This window comes from Brassica oleracea, chromosome C2 (genome assembly GCF_000695525.1).
Source record: "Brassica oleracea var. oleracea cultivar TO1000 chromosome C2, BOL, whole genome shotgun sequence".
Taxonomy (NCBI): Eukaryota; Viridiplantae; Streptophyta; class Magnoliopsida; order Brassicales; family Brassicaceae; genus Brassica; species Brassica oleracea.
The window spans coordinates 36,071,503-36,090,514 of NC_027749.1; the positions used below are offsets into that span (position 1 = coordinate 36,071,503).

At 36.4% G+C, this 19,012-nt stretch overlaps 2 protein-coding genes and 3 long non-coding RNA genes across 13 annotated transcripts in view; 3 read left to right on the forward strand and 2 right to left on the reverse strand.

Moving 5' to 3' along the window:
* Positions 1-6,816: 6,816 nt before the first annotated feature.
* On the forward strand, positions 6,817-7,947 carry LOC106324112 (uncharacterized protein At4g04775-like). Its single transcript, XM_013762131.1, has 3 exons — positions 6,817-6,963; positions 7,036-7,158; positions 7,786-7,947. Exons 1-3 carry the CDS (start codon positions 6,817-6,819, stop codon positions 7,945-7,947), a joined length of 432 nt encoding a protein of 143 aa, XP_013617585.1.
* Positions 7,948-8,016: 69 nt separating this feature from the next.
* Positions 8,017-9,781, reverse strand: LOC106324113. The gene is made up of 3 exons (XM_013762133.1): positions 9,384-9,781; positions 8,952-9,291; positions 8,017-8,883 (listed from the first exon to the last, which is right to left on the reverse strand). Exons 1-3 carry the CDS (start codon positions 9,779-9,781, stop codon positions 8,017-8,019), a joined length of 1,605 nt encoding a protein of 534 aa, XP_013617587.1.
* Positions 9,782-11,445: 1,664 nt separating this feature from the next.
* LOC106325570 lies at positions 11,446-13,908 on the forward strand. Of its 2 annotated transcripts, XR_001266941.1 has the most exons (7): positions 11,446-11,680; positions 11,951-12,146; positions 12,416-12,503; positions 12,629-12,637; positions 12,732-12,830; positions 13,294-13,338; positions 13,476-13,908. It is a non-coding gene; the product is annotated as an uncharacterized LOC106325570 (long non-coding RNA). The 2 variants fall into 2 exon arrangements; XR_001266940.1 differs by having other exon boundaries at positions 11,951-12,503.
* Positions 13,909-17,072: 3,164 nt separating this feature from the next.
* LOC106322259 overlaps positions 17,073-19,012 on the reverse strand; it is a 4,820-nt gene continuing 2,880 nt past the window's right edge. Inside the window, exons 2-3 of one of the 3 annotated variants that reach the window (XR_001266316.1) lie at positions 17,271-18,810; positions 17,073-17,160 (exon numbers count right to left, since the gene is read on the reverse strand). This is a non-coding gene — a long non-coding RNA (uncharacterized LOC106322259). Of the gene's footprint in view, positions 18,811-19,012 lie in introns of all 3 variants that reach the window. The other 2 variants (XR_001266320.1, XR_001266314.1) reach the window with 2 other exon arrangements.
* Positions 18,325-19,012, forward strand: part of LOC106322230 — a 5,568-nt gene continuing 4,880 nt past the window's right edge. For 5 of the 6 annotated variants that reach the window (XR_001266302.1, XR_001266299.1, XR_001266305.1 and 2 more), the window contains exon 1: positions 18,588-18,753. This is a non-coding gene — a long non-coding RNA (uncharacterized LOC106322230). Of the gene's footprint in view, positions 18,416-18,539; positions 18,754-19,012 lie in introns of those variants that run through there. The other variant, XR_001266308.1, reaches the window with a different exon arrangement.

The following is a 19,012-nucleotide window of genomic DNA, read 5'->3' on the forward strand; positions in this document are numbered from 1 at the left end:
TATTTCTGCTGCAAGGAAATTGCTACTACTGGGTATCGGGCAGAAGATCCATTCAGGCTATGAAGTCAAGGTATGGGAGGATTCGTGGATCCCAACGACCCCTGCGAGACCAGCCATTTCTATAGCGCCCGTTATGCATCCTAATATGAGAATCATCAATCTTATTAATCAGGTAACGATGGATTAGGATGTTAATCTCTTGGGACAATATGTCAATCCTGATGATATACAACTTATAATAAGTTTGGCCTTAAGCTCAACTCATCGTCGTGATACATTCTGCTGGAACTACACAAGGAATGGACAATACACAGTTAAATCTGGTTACTGGGTGGCTCAGAATTTATTAACGACAGAGGACAAAAAGGAAGTTTTGGAGCCAAGTATCACTAAGCTTCAAGCCTTTGCTTGGAAATTAAAGGCACCTAAGAAGATATGTCATCTTATATGGCAATTGTTAACTGGTCATGTGGCAGTAACAAGGAACTTAGCAATACGCAATATGAGGTGTGATAACTACTGCCCAAGATGCGGAGAACCTGAAGAATCAGTAACCCATGCCATCTTTGAATGTCCACCAGCTCTGCAGGCCTGGTCATTATCATCAACTCCAACAAGTCCAAATTTGTTCCCAATATCAAGCGTCTACACAAACATGGATTAACTATTCTGGAGGAAAAACGACATCATTGAGCCAGAACAAGACATGGATCCTTATCCCTGGATAATCTGGAAGGCTAGGAATGACAAACTTTTCAGGGGGATAGAAAGAGACCCATTAGAACTGGTTAGGTATGCAGAAAGTGAATGCCAAGCCTTGTTTGATGCGAATGAAGTGTCACAACCAGTGATACAGGAAAACAATACTGAGGAACCCCAAGTCTTAAGCTTGGGTAATATTTGCTTGTTAGATGGATCTTGGACATCTGCTACTCACTTTAGTGGATGTGGATGGGTTTGGATGGACAGTGGTGGGGAACATACAACTTATGGGGACCAGAAATATCACTCGTCGCGAATCAGCCCTTCATTCGGAACTAGAAGCACTGCGATGGGCAATGGAGAATATGCTTCAACACTCGGCATGTCAGAGCTTTGGGACATACGGTAAGGACCTGATCGCAATGATAAAGTAACCTCATGCTTGGCCAAGCTTTGCGACGGAATTGGAGAGGATAGAGACGCTTCAAATATGCTTCTCGGACTTCAGCATCACTCATGTACCAAGAGCGCGCAATCAGATTTCAGATTTTTTAGCTAAAACTGTAAGATCCTTCCATAGGGAGTTACTTTTTATTGGTTGTTCTATTCCGGTCTGGTTACTCAGACCACCTCTAGCTTGAGTAATAGAATGGCCTTACGACGTCAAAAAAAAATGTGTGTTTTTTTCTTAACCGTTCTTTTTTTTAATACACTAACTTTTACTCTATATTTTTTTGTAGGGAACAATATCTAACAATACTAAAAGGAAGATATACTCAACGGAGAATCATGCCACCTCAGCTCAAAAAATCAACCAATCAAACTATTTTAAATTTCCATGTCATTTTACCTTTATACAAAAATTAAAATTTACGGTATTAACCAAAATAAATGTTTTGACTCATCGTCTACTTTTACGTAACTTTTTTTTTAATGCTATATGTTTCATAAATTGTGACGTCTACTTTTTGGATTCCAGCTGTCAATTTAATTGTTTTCAGTTTCGGCCATGAAAACACCAATTCTTCAGCTGCCACAGACCAGAAACTAGTTCAAGATATTATAAATTTTAGAATGAACTTCCCCTTCCACTTCTAAAGTTAAGCTTCTAGCTCCTTCCTGCAGTTATTTCCGTTAGAACCTTAAGCGACAGCAATACATCCTCAAACGACATTAATCTAACAATTCAATCCGCATCTCCGTCGGACCTCCTAAAACATTGTCGGAAGGTGTCTATGGCTCTAGAAAGATCGCAAAATCATGGGAATCATACTCCTCATGTTTGATGAAAAGGTAGTCTAAACCTAACGCCTCTAATCAATGTTTTCTGTTTTTGCAGAGACGGTCTACAATTTAGGATCAGAGTTATCAAATAAGGTGATCTAGCGAAAGATGATGGTAGAAGATCTTCGTGTGTAAGCGAAATGGACGGCTTTACCGGAGGTGGCGAAGCTCTTGCCCTTACCAAACTTTTGCAATATATTTCTTCAATCAAGGCCGATTGCATGGCACGTCAACAGGTATGCTAACATGATCATTTACTCTGAATTCTGCCGGAAATGTAATAACCTAAGTGGTGTTTTGTTTTTGCTATTCTCCTCAGGCGAATGATGCACAGCTTAGCACCATGGTTGCTGAGCAGGTACAACTTTTACATAGTATCGCTTTGTGTGTTTTTATTATCTTTGTATTCTTTTTGTTGTATTTGATGTAGAGGGTATGACTGTGATGTCAATTAGTGTCGAAGCTGGTGCTCCTCGGGAATCTTTGAGTGACGACAAAAAAATTGATGACATACGAGGTCACATGAATTCTCTTCGTGTGGATTCCAAGCATTTTTACTGCCTCACTTTGTTTTGAGAAAATATTTCAGGTGTAAGATATATATAATATAACATTCTTTGTGCTCTTTTATAGAAGCTAACATCGCTTGATGGTAAAGAGAGATTTGCCTTAGCAGCTGTTTGATAAGAGATTGGGAGGCTAAGGTTTGTATATATTCATTCTAATTCTAATGTTTCATTTACTTTGCTTTTTGTGCTTACATGAAGCGGCCAGAAAGCTTTAGTTCCAGAGTTACTCTTTGATGCCAAAAATATGGTTTATGACAACTAATCTCAATAGCCTTTAGAAAGCATGTGCTTTATGGCTACAAAGAGATGGTCCAATCAGATTATCATTCATGTGTTTCTTTTCTGTGAGGAGTCTCAGACGAAAAGGTTGAAAAGGATGTTTCAAACAAGATTCAAGATTCCATATCAATTTCTCGACACTAATCCTTTTGTAGACTCTTTAGTCCAATCTGATTACCATCTTTCATCGGAAGTAAGTAGCATCCAAACTTTCATGGGAGCTTATATACTTTTTTGATTTTTCTTTTAATACAAAGTTAAAATTTGATATGCTTTATTAATTATTTAAGGTAAAGCATCAAAATTTCTCTATCTCGGAGATGAGAAGGCTTATCAAAGAAACGCAGTATACGCTGCTGCTCTACATTCAAGCTTCTCATGCGTCTGATTGGACTGATAACAAAGGAAATAAAGAAGAAAAACAGAGTGTCAAAAATAGTCGAAGGAGATACATTGATGGTGAACATTGGTTCGATGTTGAAGGGAGCCAGGATTATGGGAGTGAATAAAGATATGTTGAGAATGCAACTGATCAGTCTAGAATGGATCAGTAACCGTATTCCTTCATTGATTTGACGGATCTAAGTTCTGTTTTGGTAAAAGTTTGAGACTTATTCCTTACATAATATCTGACCATAACATGTTTATATTTGACTGGGATGGTTAAGTTTAGATTTGCCTGGGATGGTTATTTTAGTTTTTAGGGCTAACTCTTCTTACTTCTTTGGAAGATAGACATATCTTATGGTGTTTTTTTTTTCTCTTTGAACTAACTTTACGCTACCTTGAATTGTCTATATGTTTTACTCGCTGAGGAGACTGAGGTAAAGGATTGTGCGGATGATTTTGAAAGAGATGAAAAATTGGATTTAGATGACAAATGAATCAGAGTATGATGCTGATGAATATAGTGGGGAGGAGTTTGAAGAGAGATAATTAAGACAAGAGGATCATGAATTGGTAAATCAGTAAGACAGAGAACTGGAGGAGGAAACTGTGGCAGAGAAAAATGCAGGTGAGTTTGCCGACGAGATTGGAGATGGTCTGATCTTGAGAGTGAAGGTGATGAGGTGCATGCTTATCAAGAAGTCAAGTTTGGAGAAGTTGTTGATGTGTAAGAAGAGCATCATGATGTTCTCCATGATAGACGTAAGCGTAAAGATTTTGAAATATTTGTTAGAAGCTTAGACAAAGGTACTATGGAGGAGGATTTAAAGAAAGTATTTACTTCGCGTGTCCGTATACGTTCACTCTATGGCTGCAGGTTGTGGGGAAGTTGATAGGAGTGGAACCGCACCCGGATTGGGAGAGAACTATTCAACAGATGCTCTCTGGAACGCATGACCGACAAACGTTTATATTGCTTCGATTGGTGCTGCAAGTTTCTATTTACTTCATCTGGCGGGAGCGTAATGATAGGAAGCACAAAATCAAGGCAAAGCCGGTGGCACAGCTGGCTCGAGTGATCGACAAAGCGGTGAGGAATCGCATCATGTCTACAAAATATCACCTGAACCCAAAGTTGCGGGAACTAATGGTTCGTTGGTTTGAAGCTCACATGGCGTAGGAAGCCAACAGAGCTGCGATAGCGTAGCGTACCCTTTTATTACATTAGTTTTAAAGAAAACACAGTCATGTAAGCACTTTTCCAACGTTGATCAATAAATTGAAAATTTCATCAAAAAAAAAAGAAAGTATTTAGTCCCTGGGCAAGTGAAGAGCAAGAGTTATGCTTTTCTGCTTTTTGTATTTGTGGATTAGGCAAAACGACCTGTTAAAGAGCTTAGAACCCAATGGTAATCGTTCACACTTTAGTATTTAATGGAGCGTTTTGTAGCTTTACACTGCACATCACTCTCTTGGTCATTTTATATTTACCCATTATATATAAGGATTAACCATATTAGGCAAACATGATGCTTATTTTTTTTTTCCAGTTCTCATTCATCCATATACAGCTTCTATGTTTCCTCTCAAACTCAAGCGTGCAATATTATAAAATTCTGTAGATGCATGGAATAATAATCTTTACCAATCAAAACCAGGAAAAAAACACAAAAGCCAAAAATTGTGAGACACACATGTGATTAAGATACGTTGCATAACCTGGTTAATGTAAATTAGATAAATCTCCAAATGTGGTAAATAAATAAATACTGATGAAGATGCTCTTCGGAGAATCGGCACGTCTGCCACCAATGATCTTGCATACATGGGTAGCCGACAAAAAAAAAATACTGTTACTGAACCAACATCATAAATGGGGAAAAATAAATATCGAGTTTGAATGTACAATTTATTTTAAGTTTGTGAACACCTATAAATTTGTAAGTTTTTATCCAGTTAAAATTTGTTTATTTTGCTAAGAATAATATTTTCCTCGCAGTCATGGATTTGTTACTGTTGTTTATTTAATCACTAAAGTTTAATTATATAGTCACTAAAGTTTAATTTTATAACTCCAACAAAATAGATTTTTAAATTTAAGAATAATTTTCAAACAAAATACATTAGTTTGTTTACACATCAAAAGAACAATATATTTTAGTTTATAAATAATATTAGCTGAATATTTATATGCATCTATATGTAGTATAATCTATATACTCAAATATAAATGACACATTAACATAAAAATAATATTAAAAATTTAGATTTTTTGCTTCTCCAAATAAAAGTATTAACCACCTCATATGAATGTATGTATGATTTAGTTTTCTCTCTGTTCTATCCAACAATAATTTCTTCCTGAAAATTTATGTAGATACTGAACTAACATACATGAAAACTATGAGGCCAAAGGAGATATCACCAAAAACTTAACAGAGACAATAAAATCTTTGCTGATTTCCAAGTTTAAATTCTGTATTTTTTTAAGAACAAAATAAGCAATTGATATCGTATATTTATATTACACTAAAAGAAAATATATATAGCGCGGAAATGGACCTAGGAGATGATTGGTAAGTACTGTAGCTTTTATTTTTTGGCTTTAGAATAGGTGTAGATTTTATTGTTGTAGCTATATATTAATTATTTCCAGAGCACTAAATATAAAACTCTAGAAAAATTGATTTCCAAAGCTATTTTGTTTCCTATTTTAGTTTTTTATGGCTGTAGCTTTAAATTTTTTCTTAAAGCATCATTGGTAAACTAAAGTGGACGTAGAAAAAAATAGAACTGTGGAAAGCACTCACGACACTTACCAATCACCCCCTAGTTTATTATAATGTTTAATGAATGTATGCTCTACCAAGAGATGGAATACTTTTGCTTTTATCCTATAGTTTGCTCTTTTTTTTTTACCGACTGATTAGTATAAAAATATTACATAAATGATTATACAACCGACAATTTTACATTTTTAATGATTCATGAGAATTTACGTCTATTTGCACAATTCTGAATCGTCTTATAAGATCTACACTTGAGAATACACTTTCCATGGGAAAATGGCCAATTCATACATCAACAGCGGAACGCGGTCCCGATCAATACATGAACTCTGGGCCTGTGTAAAAACATACATCAACACAATTTTTATTCAAAATTCATACATCAACTAACACTCTTAGGTCAATACATACATGAACCGTGTTTCCGTTAACTTTATTCTAACGGTGTATTATGTGGAATTAACGTGGGTTACGTGGATAAAATGAGTTCATTACGTGGATTATCAGACCGAAAGGAATAGAAAACGATCATTGTGGGCTTTTGAAAACGACGTCATTGTGGGCTTTTGAAAACGACGTCGTTTTGTGTTTTCTGAAACAAAATTTTGAAGTCGCGAGAAGAAGAAAAGAATCGGAGTTTGAGAGAGAGAGAGAGGAGAGTAAAACGTGATTGAGAGAGAACCACTAATGTCTACCACATCAAACCCTAATTCCTCGTATGGTACAGGCAAACATTATCGTTTTTGTTATTAATCAAGTTTTGGGTCTATATGTAGGATGTTTAATTGAGTTATCATTAAGCAGCTATGAGTGATAATTGGAAGCGACAGAGGATTGAAAGAGGGTTTCCGAGTGCTTGTAAGAAGTGTGGAGCAGCCGTTGAGATTTTTACATCGAAAACGACCAAGAACCCATGGAGACTTTTCCATGGTTGTCCTAATGGTAGTGAAGAGGCAAAAAATCTAACTTTGTTTGTTTTTTGTGTATGTTCTAAGCTTATTCGAATTGATTCTGTTCTTGTGTAGGATAAGAATCATTTGTTTAAATGGACGGATGAGTCGGTTGTGGAGGAAATTGATGATATGAAGAGCTTGTATGATGACAAAATCAGTCATTTGGAGCTTCAGTCTCAGAAATATGAAGATGTAGTGAGAAGCTATGAAAAAAAGATAGAAGATTTGGGTGATGCTTGGCTGGGTTTGAAAATGAGATGAAGGAGATGAAAGAGTTGGTTCACGGGTAAGAGAAAGATGTGAAGAACTTGAAGAAGATGGTAGTTTGTGGAGTTGGAATGATGATTGTGTACTACTATTTTGCTATGTACTAATGTGCAAGATTGCAACGAATGTTTTTCAGTTTCGAATACAATATGTTTGTCGGATTGTTGGGTTTTCAAGGGGTTAACGGCTTGTATTAAGAACTTATGTTATGAATTTATGGCTTCTATTATAACATAAGAACTTGTCAAAAATTGTGATAACATAACAAGTTTTACAAAATAGATAAGTTTTGGAACATCAAGTTTTACAAAAGAGATAATTTTAAAACATCTTAGCCGCTTCCTACTAGACAGACAACACACTTAAAGCACCAAAACCAATGTCCAACTTCTAGGCTGTCTTTTTCTTGAAAATACGATACCAAAAGAAACGATCCATAATAATAACATTCCTTAATAACCTGAGACCTGAAAAAGATCCAAAATTGATGTTAGAAGATTATCACAAGACCAATGCTGTTAGATGATTATCAAAAAACCAATGAAATATAAATAGGAGAGCAAACCTGAATTTAGGCTGTTGGCTGACTTGGTCCCTGAGCTTGTGATGGCTAACTTGGTCCCGGAGCTTCGCTTTGTGATGGCTGACTTGGTTCCTGAGCTTCACCTTGCGATGGCTGTGTCTTCTTCCTTGGATAAATCTTCCTCAGCTTGTTAGGAACTCCATCATTCTTGCAGTATAGAGAGTTATGGCCAGGAAAACCACATCGATAACAATGAATAGTCTTCAAATGTTTACAAACTTTCTTCCCTTTAGTAGGAGACTCATAAATCGATTTCTTCCTCTTCTCTGGATTCTACTCTTCCGACCTTTCTCATCAGGTCTTGCTGGCGGTTGAATCTGAGAACCATAAGCTTCCTTCCAAAACTTCATTCCTTCGACTAGAGTGACTGAATCACTATATTGCTGCTTCCACAAAGTCGTCAAGTAACAATCCGCCACAAAATTCTCAGCATTAAGTTTCTTGTCTTGAATCACCTTCAAAGCATGACGACACGGAATCCCGGTGAGGTCCCATCTTCTGCAGGTACATGTTCTCCTGTCCATATTGACAGTGTGAGAAGTGCTATTTTCTTCGACTTCTGAAACACCATTAGGACCAAGGGTCCTTTTCTTACACCATTTGCGATTTTTTGTCTCTTCAGCGATGGTTTTAGCGACCTTTAAACTGTATTTAGCCTCATACTTCACCAATTTCTTCTTCCTCACCTTGATTCTAACCATAGCTTGTCTTCTCATGGTCTCAAGCATTCCCACTAAAGGCAGAGAACGTGATTTCTTCAAACCGCTATTGTAAGATTCTGAGAAATTGTTGAGGCCATCTTCGCAACTAGAAGTGGTGCTGAAGAATGCATGAGTACAACTTGTAGGATCTCTCACCATCAAGTCATCATAGATCTGAGAATCAAAGGCTTTAAGCTCCTTAAGTGCCGCTTTATAATCAACCTCGTTGAAGCTATTTGCCACTGCCCAAAACAAATGTTTAAACTTAGGCTTGTTGGGGTGTAGCTTCTTAATGTTCCCGTATATGTGTCTAGTGCACGTCCGGTGTTTTATGTGAGGAAATTCTTCTTCCACAGCCTTTATAAGTCCCTGTCAATAAGGACAAGTCGAATGAGAAAATGTGATTGAAAATGTATAAAAAAAATTAACAAACTTACCTTCTGTTTGTCAGAGATAAGAGTGAACCCTTCACCATTTTTGAGGTCTAAATCAGACTTTACCCTTTGAATGAACCACTTCCAATTGTCAGCATCCTCAACTTGAACAATTTCCCACGCAACAGGGTATATTTGATTGTTTGCGTCTCTGCCCACAGCTGCAAGGAGTTGTCCTTTTGAGGTAGATTTCATAAAGCATCCATCAATCCTAAAAATGGTTCGACAATAAGCTCGCCATATTGTCTTCAGAGCTTTAAAACACACATAGAACTTGTCGAAGATCTCCACACCATCATCTCTAATGGTTGTTACAAGATCAACCATAGACTCCGGGTTTGATCTGTCAACAAATGAAAGCAACAATTTAAAACTAAACTGAAATGGTTGTTATAAACAAGATCAACCGTAGACATTTTAAAAAAAGAAACTTACTCTAGGATTTGCTCTTTATAGTCTTTAATCCTTGCAAATTGCTCATCAAACTCTTCACTAATCATATCCAATGCTCTCTTCCGTGCCTTTCTAGCGATATCATGTGTCACTGTCAAGTTGTATCTCTCTTGAATAATGTCTTGTATGGCCCTTGGCATCAATGCATTGTCGTGTCTAACCTCATTTATAAGAAGCCTACCAATGACACTGTCAGTCAATAACTTGCAAGAGGTGCAAGAATGCTCTTCTTGGAATGACTTCACCATGTATTGATGATGCACTGATTTCTCATAAGAACAGTAGATTCGCCAAGTACAAGGAACCTCACCGACTACAGCACACTTTGCCTCGGAAATGTCATTTCCCCATCTTGTGTATTTGACATTCCAACCTCCCATTAATGCATATTCTAACACAGCTTCCTTGAACTCTTTTATACTTTCAAAAACATGCATAATCTTCAACTATCCACTTCCTCTTCGCCATCTTTCATATCTGGGTTCGATGTCATCTTCATCATCTGAGGCAGGAGGTGTATCTCTAAGAGCTTCATTGTCCTCTTCCTCATCAACAAACCTGAGAACTATTTCTTCCACAGCCTCTTCCTGCGGATCTGATTCCGGGTTCTCTCGAGCCTCATTCCTGCCTATTGGAGAATCATCAACATTTTCATCCAAAGATTTAGTCTCCTCAGCCTCATTGTTAACCTCCTCGTGTTCAAGATACACTTCCACTTTCCTTACCTATTGTGTGGCAGTACACATGTTTTTGAAAGTTTATACCACCATCACACGACAGCTTCAAATCTGATAATCTTTCGTTAGGAAGCTTGTACCACACTCGCTGCCCATACATATCAACAATACCGGCCGAGATTATCGAACCATGATAATGAATTTTTTCCTCAACATAGGTGAGACCTTCTTCCAAATTCTCGAACTTCCCTTCATAGTTTATTATAAACGTTGTATCCCCACTGCAACAATTACACAACACATCAGTTACAGAAGAAATCATGAAAAAAAATTCACAGACACATTTCTTCGAACACCTTGTGTGCTCTCGGATTTCTTCTCTTTTCTAACATTACCTCATTCCAACTGCTCTCTTCTAGACGTGCTTTCAGCTCCTTAAATCATTCCCTTAACTCTCTCTCTCAATCACGTTTTACTCTCCTCTCTCTCTCAAACCCTTATTCTTTTCTTCTTCTCGCGACTTCTACGAAAAAAATTTTGTTTCAGAAAACACAAAACAACGTCGTTTTCAAAAGCCCACAACAACGTCGTTTTCTATTCCTTTCGGTCTGATAATCCACGTAATTAACTCATTTTATCCATGTAACCCACGTTAAGTCCACATAATACACAGTTAGAATAAAGTTAACGGAAACACGGTTCATGTATGTATTGACCTAAGAGTGTTAGTTGATGTATGAATTTTGAATAAAAATTGTGTTGATGTATGTTTTTGCACAGGCCCAGAGTTCATGTATTGATCGGGACCGCGTCCCCTCTTTCCACTATACTAAAAAATCTTCAATAACCATTTTCTTTGTAATATGGATAATTTGCATTCTCTAGAATTTGAACATCATACATTTTAGTGTATAAACATTAATATGCTCTTAGTTAAACCACTGGATTAAGAAAAAATTCATATCATTTATTTTTTAATATATATGTTTTGTTTTGTGTTCTGCCTATAGCTGGAATATTTTTGCTTTTATCCTAACTTATATTCTACCATCTATTTCATATAGAATAGTATTTTACCTTGATATAGCTTTTATTTTATGTTTTATTTACTTCTAGATAATATAAAACATTAAATTTTTAAGTAACATAAATGTCATTCATATATTACATTAAATAATAGTAAATTTTTGATAATTTATATTTTGCTTATCAATATAAAGTATTTTAATTGGTATAATAATTTTTTGAATTGTGCTCAAAGCTTTTGTCGACACGTGTCAGCTCGGTAGTGCGTCTGTGTATCCTACGCTCTCTCTTCCTTCTCGCGCGTCATGGGGGTTGTGTACTCTCTCTTCCTTCTCGCGTGTCATGGGTTATCACGAAATCATAAGATGTTCTTTTCACCTCCCCAAGCCTTTCCACTATAAAACTGCAACTATCGGATCCATGGCTAACAAAACATCAAAATCAATGGTGACGGAACCTTCCATCGTGTTCTTCCACGATTTTTCTTCTGGGTTGGGAGAGGCCAAGCTCATCTTCAAGCTAATCCTTTTATGGGAAGCTCTCCGGATTGATGTCGAGATGTTCATCAACGAACAGGTAATGATTCGATTTACTATTCCTATTTCCATGTTGAAGAATCAAAAACCCTGACTAATTGCATTTACATAGGGCACTGTGATTACATAGTTTCATATCCCCTTATCGTGTACTACAATATGGAAGTGAGTTTAGTAGTGATAAGTGAGTTTCCTGTAGGATTTTTTTGTTCACCGCATTGTGTCTCTCTCTCTCTCTATCTTTGGTTCTACAGTATCGAGCTCTGTTTCAAGCTTTCACACATGGTGCCTTTTGTTTTCTCTTTCCTAGGGTTTGTTTTTTGATTGGAGGGGCAAGAGGTTCTGATCATGGCGTCGATATCATTGTCGGATCAGGGGCCTAAGACAGAGGGGGGAGGAGGAGGAGAGAGCTCGGAGACGGTGGCGGCGAGTGATCAAACGTTGTTGTATAGAGGTTTTAAGAAGGCGAAGAAGGAGAGAGGTTCCATTTACCGTGGAGTCACAAGGTACTGTGGTTGTGTGTCTTCTAAACTGAATAGATGTTTACGATCCGGATGAGGGTGGTGTGATTCATTTTGAATTTCATATTGTGTAATCTGGAGAATTAAACTTAGGACTGTTGTGATGTCATTGTTGGATTGAGAGAGATGTTGTGTCATCTGGAATCGTTGATTATTCTGACAATTATCATGTCTCATTGAGACAAGAACTGAATGTATTGTCTTACATAGCAGTAGGAGATGCTGAGGTGTATTGTTTCTTGAATTTTTGTAAGTACATGCATAGATGGATAGGTCGTTGTGAAGCTCACCTTTGAGACAAGAGTACATGGAACCAAAACCAGAACAAGAAGGGAAAACAAGGTTTCTCTTTTCTTTTTTTTCTTTTTTCACCACATTCGACCAACATTTCTCTCCACATCCACAAAGCTGATCTATTTTCTTTGTTGTCCTTACACGTTTTCATCGTTGAAATTTCACCGCATCAGTTTATCTAGGTAAGCTATAAGCTTTGAAGGTTTCATTGTGTATTTTTTTGTGTATCTGTACATACTTGGTATTAGATTGGATTAACCCTTATATACTTGGCAGGAGCATATGATGATGAAGAGGCTGCTTCTAGAGCTTACGACCTTTGTGACCTTTAAATACTGGGGACCAGGGACACTTATCAACTTTCCAGTGAGTATGGTATGTATGCTTTAAAAAATTGAGGTTTAAGCTCTTCAGGCATAAGTGGCAGTAGGATGGTTATAGATGTTATGGGCCACCCTTTGCAGTTTTCATTGTTTTTATATACATTTATGCACTTAAATATTTTTCTTTATTCGTTGATGATCTCTTAGCATGTTGTTGATTCCTTTGCGGTCAAGGTTGTAATGGAATTTGGGATCATGATCGTAAACTGATTTTCATCTATGGAGTATGGACGCTCCTAGTTGGTTCTATCATCCGCTTCTACAAGATTCTGCAAAAATTTCGCCTTTTATATTTATATGTGCTAGGATCTGATGGTCTGGTTCATAACAGTGTTTTAGCTTAGTTCTCCCAGGTTATCTCCTTATAAAAATTGAGCAGTGAATCTGACAGTGTTGAAATCTTCTTAGCTACTCCAACTCTGCTTTGTTTCAATTGAAAACTATTTCATGTGCAGATGCTTTCCGCACTTTCAAGCAAGAAATGGTTGTGGCTACACATGGTATGTGTTCTTACCTCTGGAAACTTACTTCTAAGAGGAAATTATATCTTAACGATATGGTAGCTAAAAGGTGTAGCAAAAGAAAATCTTAGCACAATTGATATTCTCATACCTTGCTATGTTTCTCACATTTTCAGAAAATCTCATCCATGGATCAAGCAAAAGTGATCAACGAATTCCAAAAGCTTTATGCACAACTGGACATGACGCAAAACAAAAACTACATTCATTTCTAGGACCATAATACTCTGAAATCATGGGTAATCACAAAGATTGAGTGTGTCATGTTTGTTTTGTTTATAGTGTTTATTGAAAGCGATGATGTCAGAGGTTACTGATGGAGTTGGCGAAGAGAAGATGAAAATAAAACTGAAGATCTCACTAAACCATGTAGTTATTTGCTTTTTCAATCACAAGATTCATACTCGCACACTTTTCATTGGTTTTCTTCAAGCTTCTTCTAAGTAGCTCATTCCTTTGTATCGATCTCATAGGTGCTTGATGAGATTAGTGTTTTGTGTTGCATTTAAGGTTTGTTTTTCTTAAATAGTTTTGTTAAATATGTCTTGGAAAATAACCCTAGGTTATTTAAACTAAAACTTTGTTTCTTGCAATCTACTGAAGTGGATGATCTAGAAAGGAGATCGGCTTGCTATGACTAATCTGAGAAACATGAAACTTCTTATTTGTAGTGCATAATATATACTGACTTAATAAACAAGTTAAAGTCGGATACACTTTGTTTTTCTTAACATTTTCAACTTTGCGAATAAATCTCATCCTGGTCTAAAATCTAAAGCCCCAAAGCTCCAACCAACAGAGATCAAATTAAGAAAGAATTAATTTATAAACAATTATCAGATAAAGGATGATGACACATTACAAGTATACAACGATAATTTTAATTTACCTTTAACTTCTTTTTTTATATATACGTACAAAACATACATTAAGAAAACTAATAAACATTTGAGTTCAATGAAAGAACGTCTTATGCTTCCTCTTTCCAACAATCTTTCTTCTAAACAAGAATCAAGCCCAATAACTGATTAGTGTTGCATACATACTCATAATATACATATTATACATATTTATGATAAATTACATCAAATATATGTTCGTATGAGCAGAAATAGCAAACATATAAGGGTAATCTATATTATTGTTCTATAAAAATATCCAAATTTTAGAACCAATTTGTCTCTCATTTCAGTGCAACTAATTGTTTTCGTATGTTCAAATAATAAACAATTCAGATGTTACACTTTAAATCAATCATTATTTCATTGAACAATTTCTAAAATAGAAAATTAAAACAGTCCTCATAGCGTAAATATTTAAATATAATAAAATGATTTTAAAATCAAACAAAAACAATTAAAATCATATAAAATATCAATACTCATGCATAAATTGTATTTCAGCCTCTCAAAATTTGAAATGTAACAGAAATAAAATAATCTATTAGTTTGAGTAGCAGATTTACTCTTGGTGCATATATGAATACCGTTAATATATGCATATGAAGCTTAAATAATAGTATTTGTGAAACTATGTTATATCAAATGGTATAAGTATAATATGATTATATATTTTAGTCTGATCAAAGCCTTTTGTCACGAGCTGGACTCGAACCAGCGGGTCTAGCAAAAAGACCATCCAGATTTCAACCTTAGACTGATCGTGACTTTGGTTACCCCTCAATCGAGAGGCTCGGTTGCTTCTCCTAAATTATTATCTCGCTGAAATTGGAGTACATTAAATCATACATGTATGTTGTTGGAAAACAATCAAAAATGTTCTGTCAAATGAAAGAAATAAAATATTTTTCGTATTTTAGTCTTGATTCTAATGCATTTTTTTATTGATATTATAGTATTTTAGATCACCTGTGATTAATAATGTTCAATTTGTTTATATTGCAGTTGAAATTCATTGTATATCTTTCTAAAATTTAGGAACATAATATCCAAGTATTAAAAATTCGATCAAAAGCAACAAAGATTAATAAAAAGGTCAAAAGATCCATTTACATAAAAGGCAAAAATATATTGCATATGTATTCAAATTTTTCTTATTTTTAAAAAAATCTAAAGACAACTAATACAAGAATTGAAATAAATTTAAATATCTTTATATGTTTGATAACTATTTTTTACTAAAACACCAAAAATAATTTTAAAACTATTAAAACATATATCATTATACAAAAATCCGGCGCGTAGCGCCGGCAAACCCCTAGTTTTACTGTATATATCACATATATCACATATTTCACATGTTTTTTTTTAAAATATCTACAACCAAAAACTTACAATTACACCTAACACAATTACAACAAAAAAATCATGCAGAAAAATCTACATCAATAAATTAACATCTATATTGAAACCACTTACAACATAACTAAATTCTAACCAATCATTCACCTGTGATGGTGAAAAACATACTGTGATATTAATCCGTAGATAGATATGTTTCTTAATCAATAAACTGTGATAGCTTAATATTTTGATCTTTAAATGAATGAAAAGTGACCTATGAGTTTCTTAGAATTATGTCAGTCTCTCGAACGAAAGTCTCGATTCTTGCCTCTCTTAAGTTTTTTAAAATTTTTGTTTACCCTTTTTAATATTATTTTAGAATGAAAGATAGAAATCCCCATTGTGGAATGCATAATGTCTCATGACATAGTCTCTCTAGTACATGTCACGTACGCATGAAAGTTGTTGGGTGAAAGATGGGGATATATGGGAGAAATCTCCATTGATGTATATATATGTATGTACGAACGTTGTTGGGTGTTAGGCTTGACGATAAAACTATAACCTTTGTGTAAGAAGTTTTAAACTAAGTATATAATGTATAAATAAAGATTATAACTGATGAATTTTTATATAATGTTACTTCTTGTCCGAACCATCCAACTATCGGATATTACTCGGTCGAGTTGAAAAGACTAAAATAATATCCAATAAGAATATTGGTTTTATCGGATTGCTAGTCTAAGAAACTCAAATTCTATTTTTAGTCCTCCGCGATCGGGGTATCACACTTGGCATTTCGATGAGGATGACTTCATCATCAAAAGAACTATCCCAATCATGGCCCTTCTCTTACTGAGTGGAGCTATAATAGGAATTCATGAAGACAACCTCAGAGTTTTTGGAGAAGATTGCATGTGGATGGGCAGTTTTGACTGACTTATTTGTCGTTCATGCCAATGGTGTCTCCATAGCCGTATCATCGTGTCCCAAAATAGGTAGTTTGTATGATGCTCTTAGGTAGTTGGATTTTTTCTCTGGGTTAATATTATTATTATTTTAAATTAAATTTATTAAATATCAACCCGAAAGACGGGAATAAAAGTTCGATTACAAGTTGAATTACAAAAAAGCACCCAATTCAATTATTTCCTAAACTAGCTTCGCTCGACCCATCACTCCCGGCGCGTTCGCTAGTTCAGATTTAATATCCTCAAGCATCGATTACTGTTCTCCACTTTCGACGATGATCACATAAGGTGAGATTGACCTTCTTGCCTCGGATGACGAAAATTTCCGTGTCGTTTCCAGAGTTAGCTAGCTTTCGACGTGTTCTTCTAACTTGTTATCATTACCAGCATTGAAGCGCACACGAAATAGAGAAGAGAGAGGGAAACACACAAAATCGAAGATTGTAAAGAATTTGATTGTACAGTCTCGTCTCCATCACCTAACTTGCACTAACAGAAGAATCGAACGATATCCTCCGTCAATAACGGAATGCATAAAACCGGGAAAAATAATACATCTGCACATAACCCGAGAAGAGCTCTATGACCTGAAAAATGGTGTTAGAAAGGAAAATTACTAAGAGCAACAAGCGTGGCTAACAGAAATGGGATATGGCACTCCGACTAGTGTAACTGTAAGAAAGAGGTGAACACATACTCAAGCGTCAACCACGATTACGCCAGTCACCTCCTCCGAGAACCGGATTCGGAAACCAAGATAAAAGTCCCCGTGACAACGAAACAGAACCAAATAACGACATGACCTGAATAACCAAAGAAACCCGTCGACAGAGCTTCAGCAATGAACCAGACATAAGCACCAGGAAGAAGAAAGTCAGATGAGAAGGAAGCTGCACGCATCATACCAGAGAAGCCATGGACGACAACTGCGATTTTGTGACACAACAAGCCTCCACATGACATCACCGCCGGATATGACACATGTCAGTTCCTTTGGCTAGGCAAGTCTTCGAGCAAAGAAACCTCTGAAGCCCTCAGCCGCTAATACACTGATCGGAGCTCTCCACGACACCATGGATACCCGCCAAACCAACTGCCGAAAACACTCCATTCGCGACCAAAGAGGCAGATCTGAGACCCACCGCCAACCAGAGCCCAAGCACCATCTCCATGGACCGTGAATTCTACAAGGATTTTCCCTTATGAAACCCTAAAAAGCCGACTCCCACCAATAGCAACTGTTCCTTTCTGTGCCAAGAATTCAAACACGAACAAAGAGCATCCCGGAGTCGATCTCCCCGCTAGCAAGACTTAAATTAGGGCTCCTTTCGCGACATAAGTGGAAGCAAACTGCAAGGAACCAGAAACCACGAGACAACAAACATCAGCGAGCAAAGAAGAGGAAATATAGGGAGGAGAGAGAGTTCGTCATTCTTATGAGTTAATCTAACAATACTAAAAGCAGGATATCAAGTCCTCTAAACCTGTCCACGTCAGCAGAAAAAATCAGCCATTAATATTGAAACAATCATCCACGTCATCTTCGATGAATTGCCATGTCATAAGAGTTTTGTTCGGTAAAAAAATACCGAAACTTTCGTGTGCTCATGATATTTCCTAATGGTCCAGTCACGCTCACTTCTCGAAACGGCTCACACCTTTGTCGTCTCCGTTTCGTATCCCTGCAAATCTCCGTTACCACAACCCTTTCTTTGTCAATCAATTATATCCTTTACTCCTTTTTGGTTTCCTTTCACCTCCTCCCTATGTATCTTCTCCTATGAAGATCGTTTCTTCAAAATTTTAACTCAAACCAAAATCGAAAAACCTCCACTAACGAAGGTAAAGCCTATGGCTCTCGCTCTTCCTCTACTCTACATACCCGGTAATCAAACCCGCAGTATTCCTATAAAACGGCGAAATCCACCGCGTTTGCCATCAAGTTTGCTTGCTTCCATTGTTGCAGCTTCATAACTCGTGCCCTGTTTGTCATATGAGTTCCCCACAGACGATGCTGATTACAAGTTCATGACTCATGGAGGTCAGACCAGTGGGGAAGTCGGACAACGAACGGTTGAGAGTTCGCCGACGCCGAGGAGGTTTAGTGTATCATATCCATGGCCACTCAGGAGACATGATATGAATTAGGATTCTGGGAGTGGATCTGATATCGATACTAGGTAAGACGAATTGGATTTAGGTTAGTGATTGTCTATCTTTTGAATCTTGGTTCCGACCTGTTGGGAAAATTATCCAATATCGATGAGATGAAGATGGTATTAGACAACTAGAAAATTTAAGAAGAAGACTCTTAATATTTAGGAAAGGGTTTACTACAAAGATTTTGTTTTTGGAAACTCTCTCTTACAAATATTTTCTCTCTTTGTTTTTCTTGATTCTTGGATGATTACAAATGGTGCTAAGCACCCCTATTTATAC

Bases quoted from the DNA above. Each gene is read 5' to 3' on its own strand.
- LOC106324112 (XM_013762131.1), top strand. From the start codon at position 6,817: ATGAGTGATAATTGGAAGCGACAGAGGATTGAAAGAGGGTTTCCGAGT. The intron at 6,964-7,035 runs GCAAAAAATCTA...GTTCTTGTGTAG, and splicing joins GTCCTAATGGTAGTGAAGAG to GATAAGAATCATTTGTTTAA. The intron at 7,159-7,785 runs GTGAGAAGCTAT...AAATATAAATAG, and splicing joins CTCAGAAATATGAAGATGTA to GAGAGCAAACCTGAATTTAG.
- LOC106324113 (XM_013762133.1), bottom strand. From the start codon at position 9,781: ATGGGAGGTTGGAATGTCAAATACACAAGATGGGGAAATGACATTTCC. The intron at 9,292-9,383 runs GTAAGTTTCTTT...ATTTGTTGACAG, and splicing joins TATAAAGAGCAAATCCTAGA to ATCAAACCCGGAGTCTATGG. The intron at 8,884-8,951 runs GTAAGTTTGTTA...CCTTATTGACAG, and splicing joins TTATCTCTGACAAACAGAAG to GGACTTATAAAGGCTGTGGA.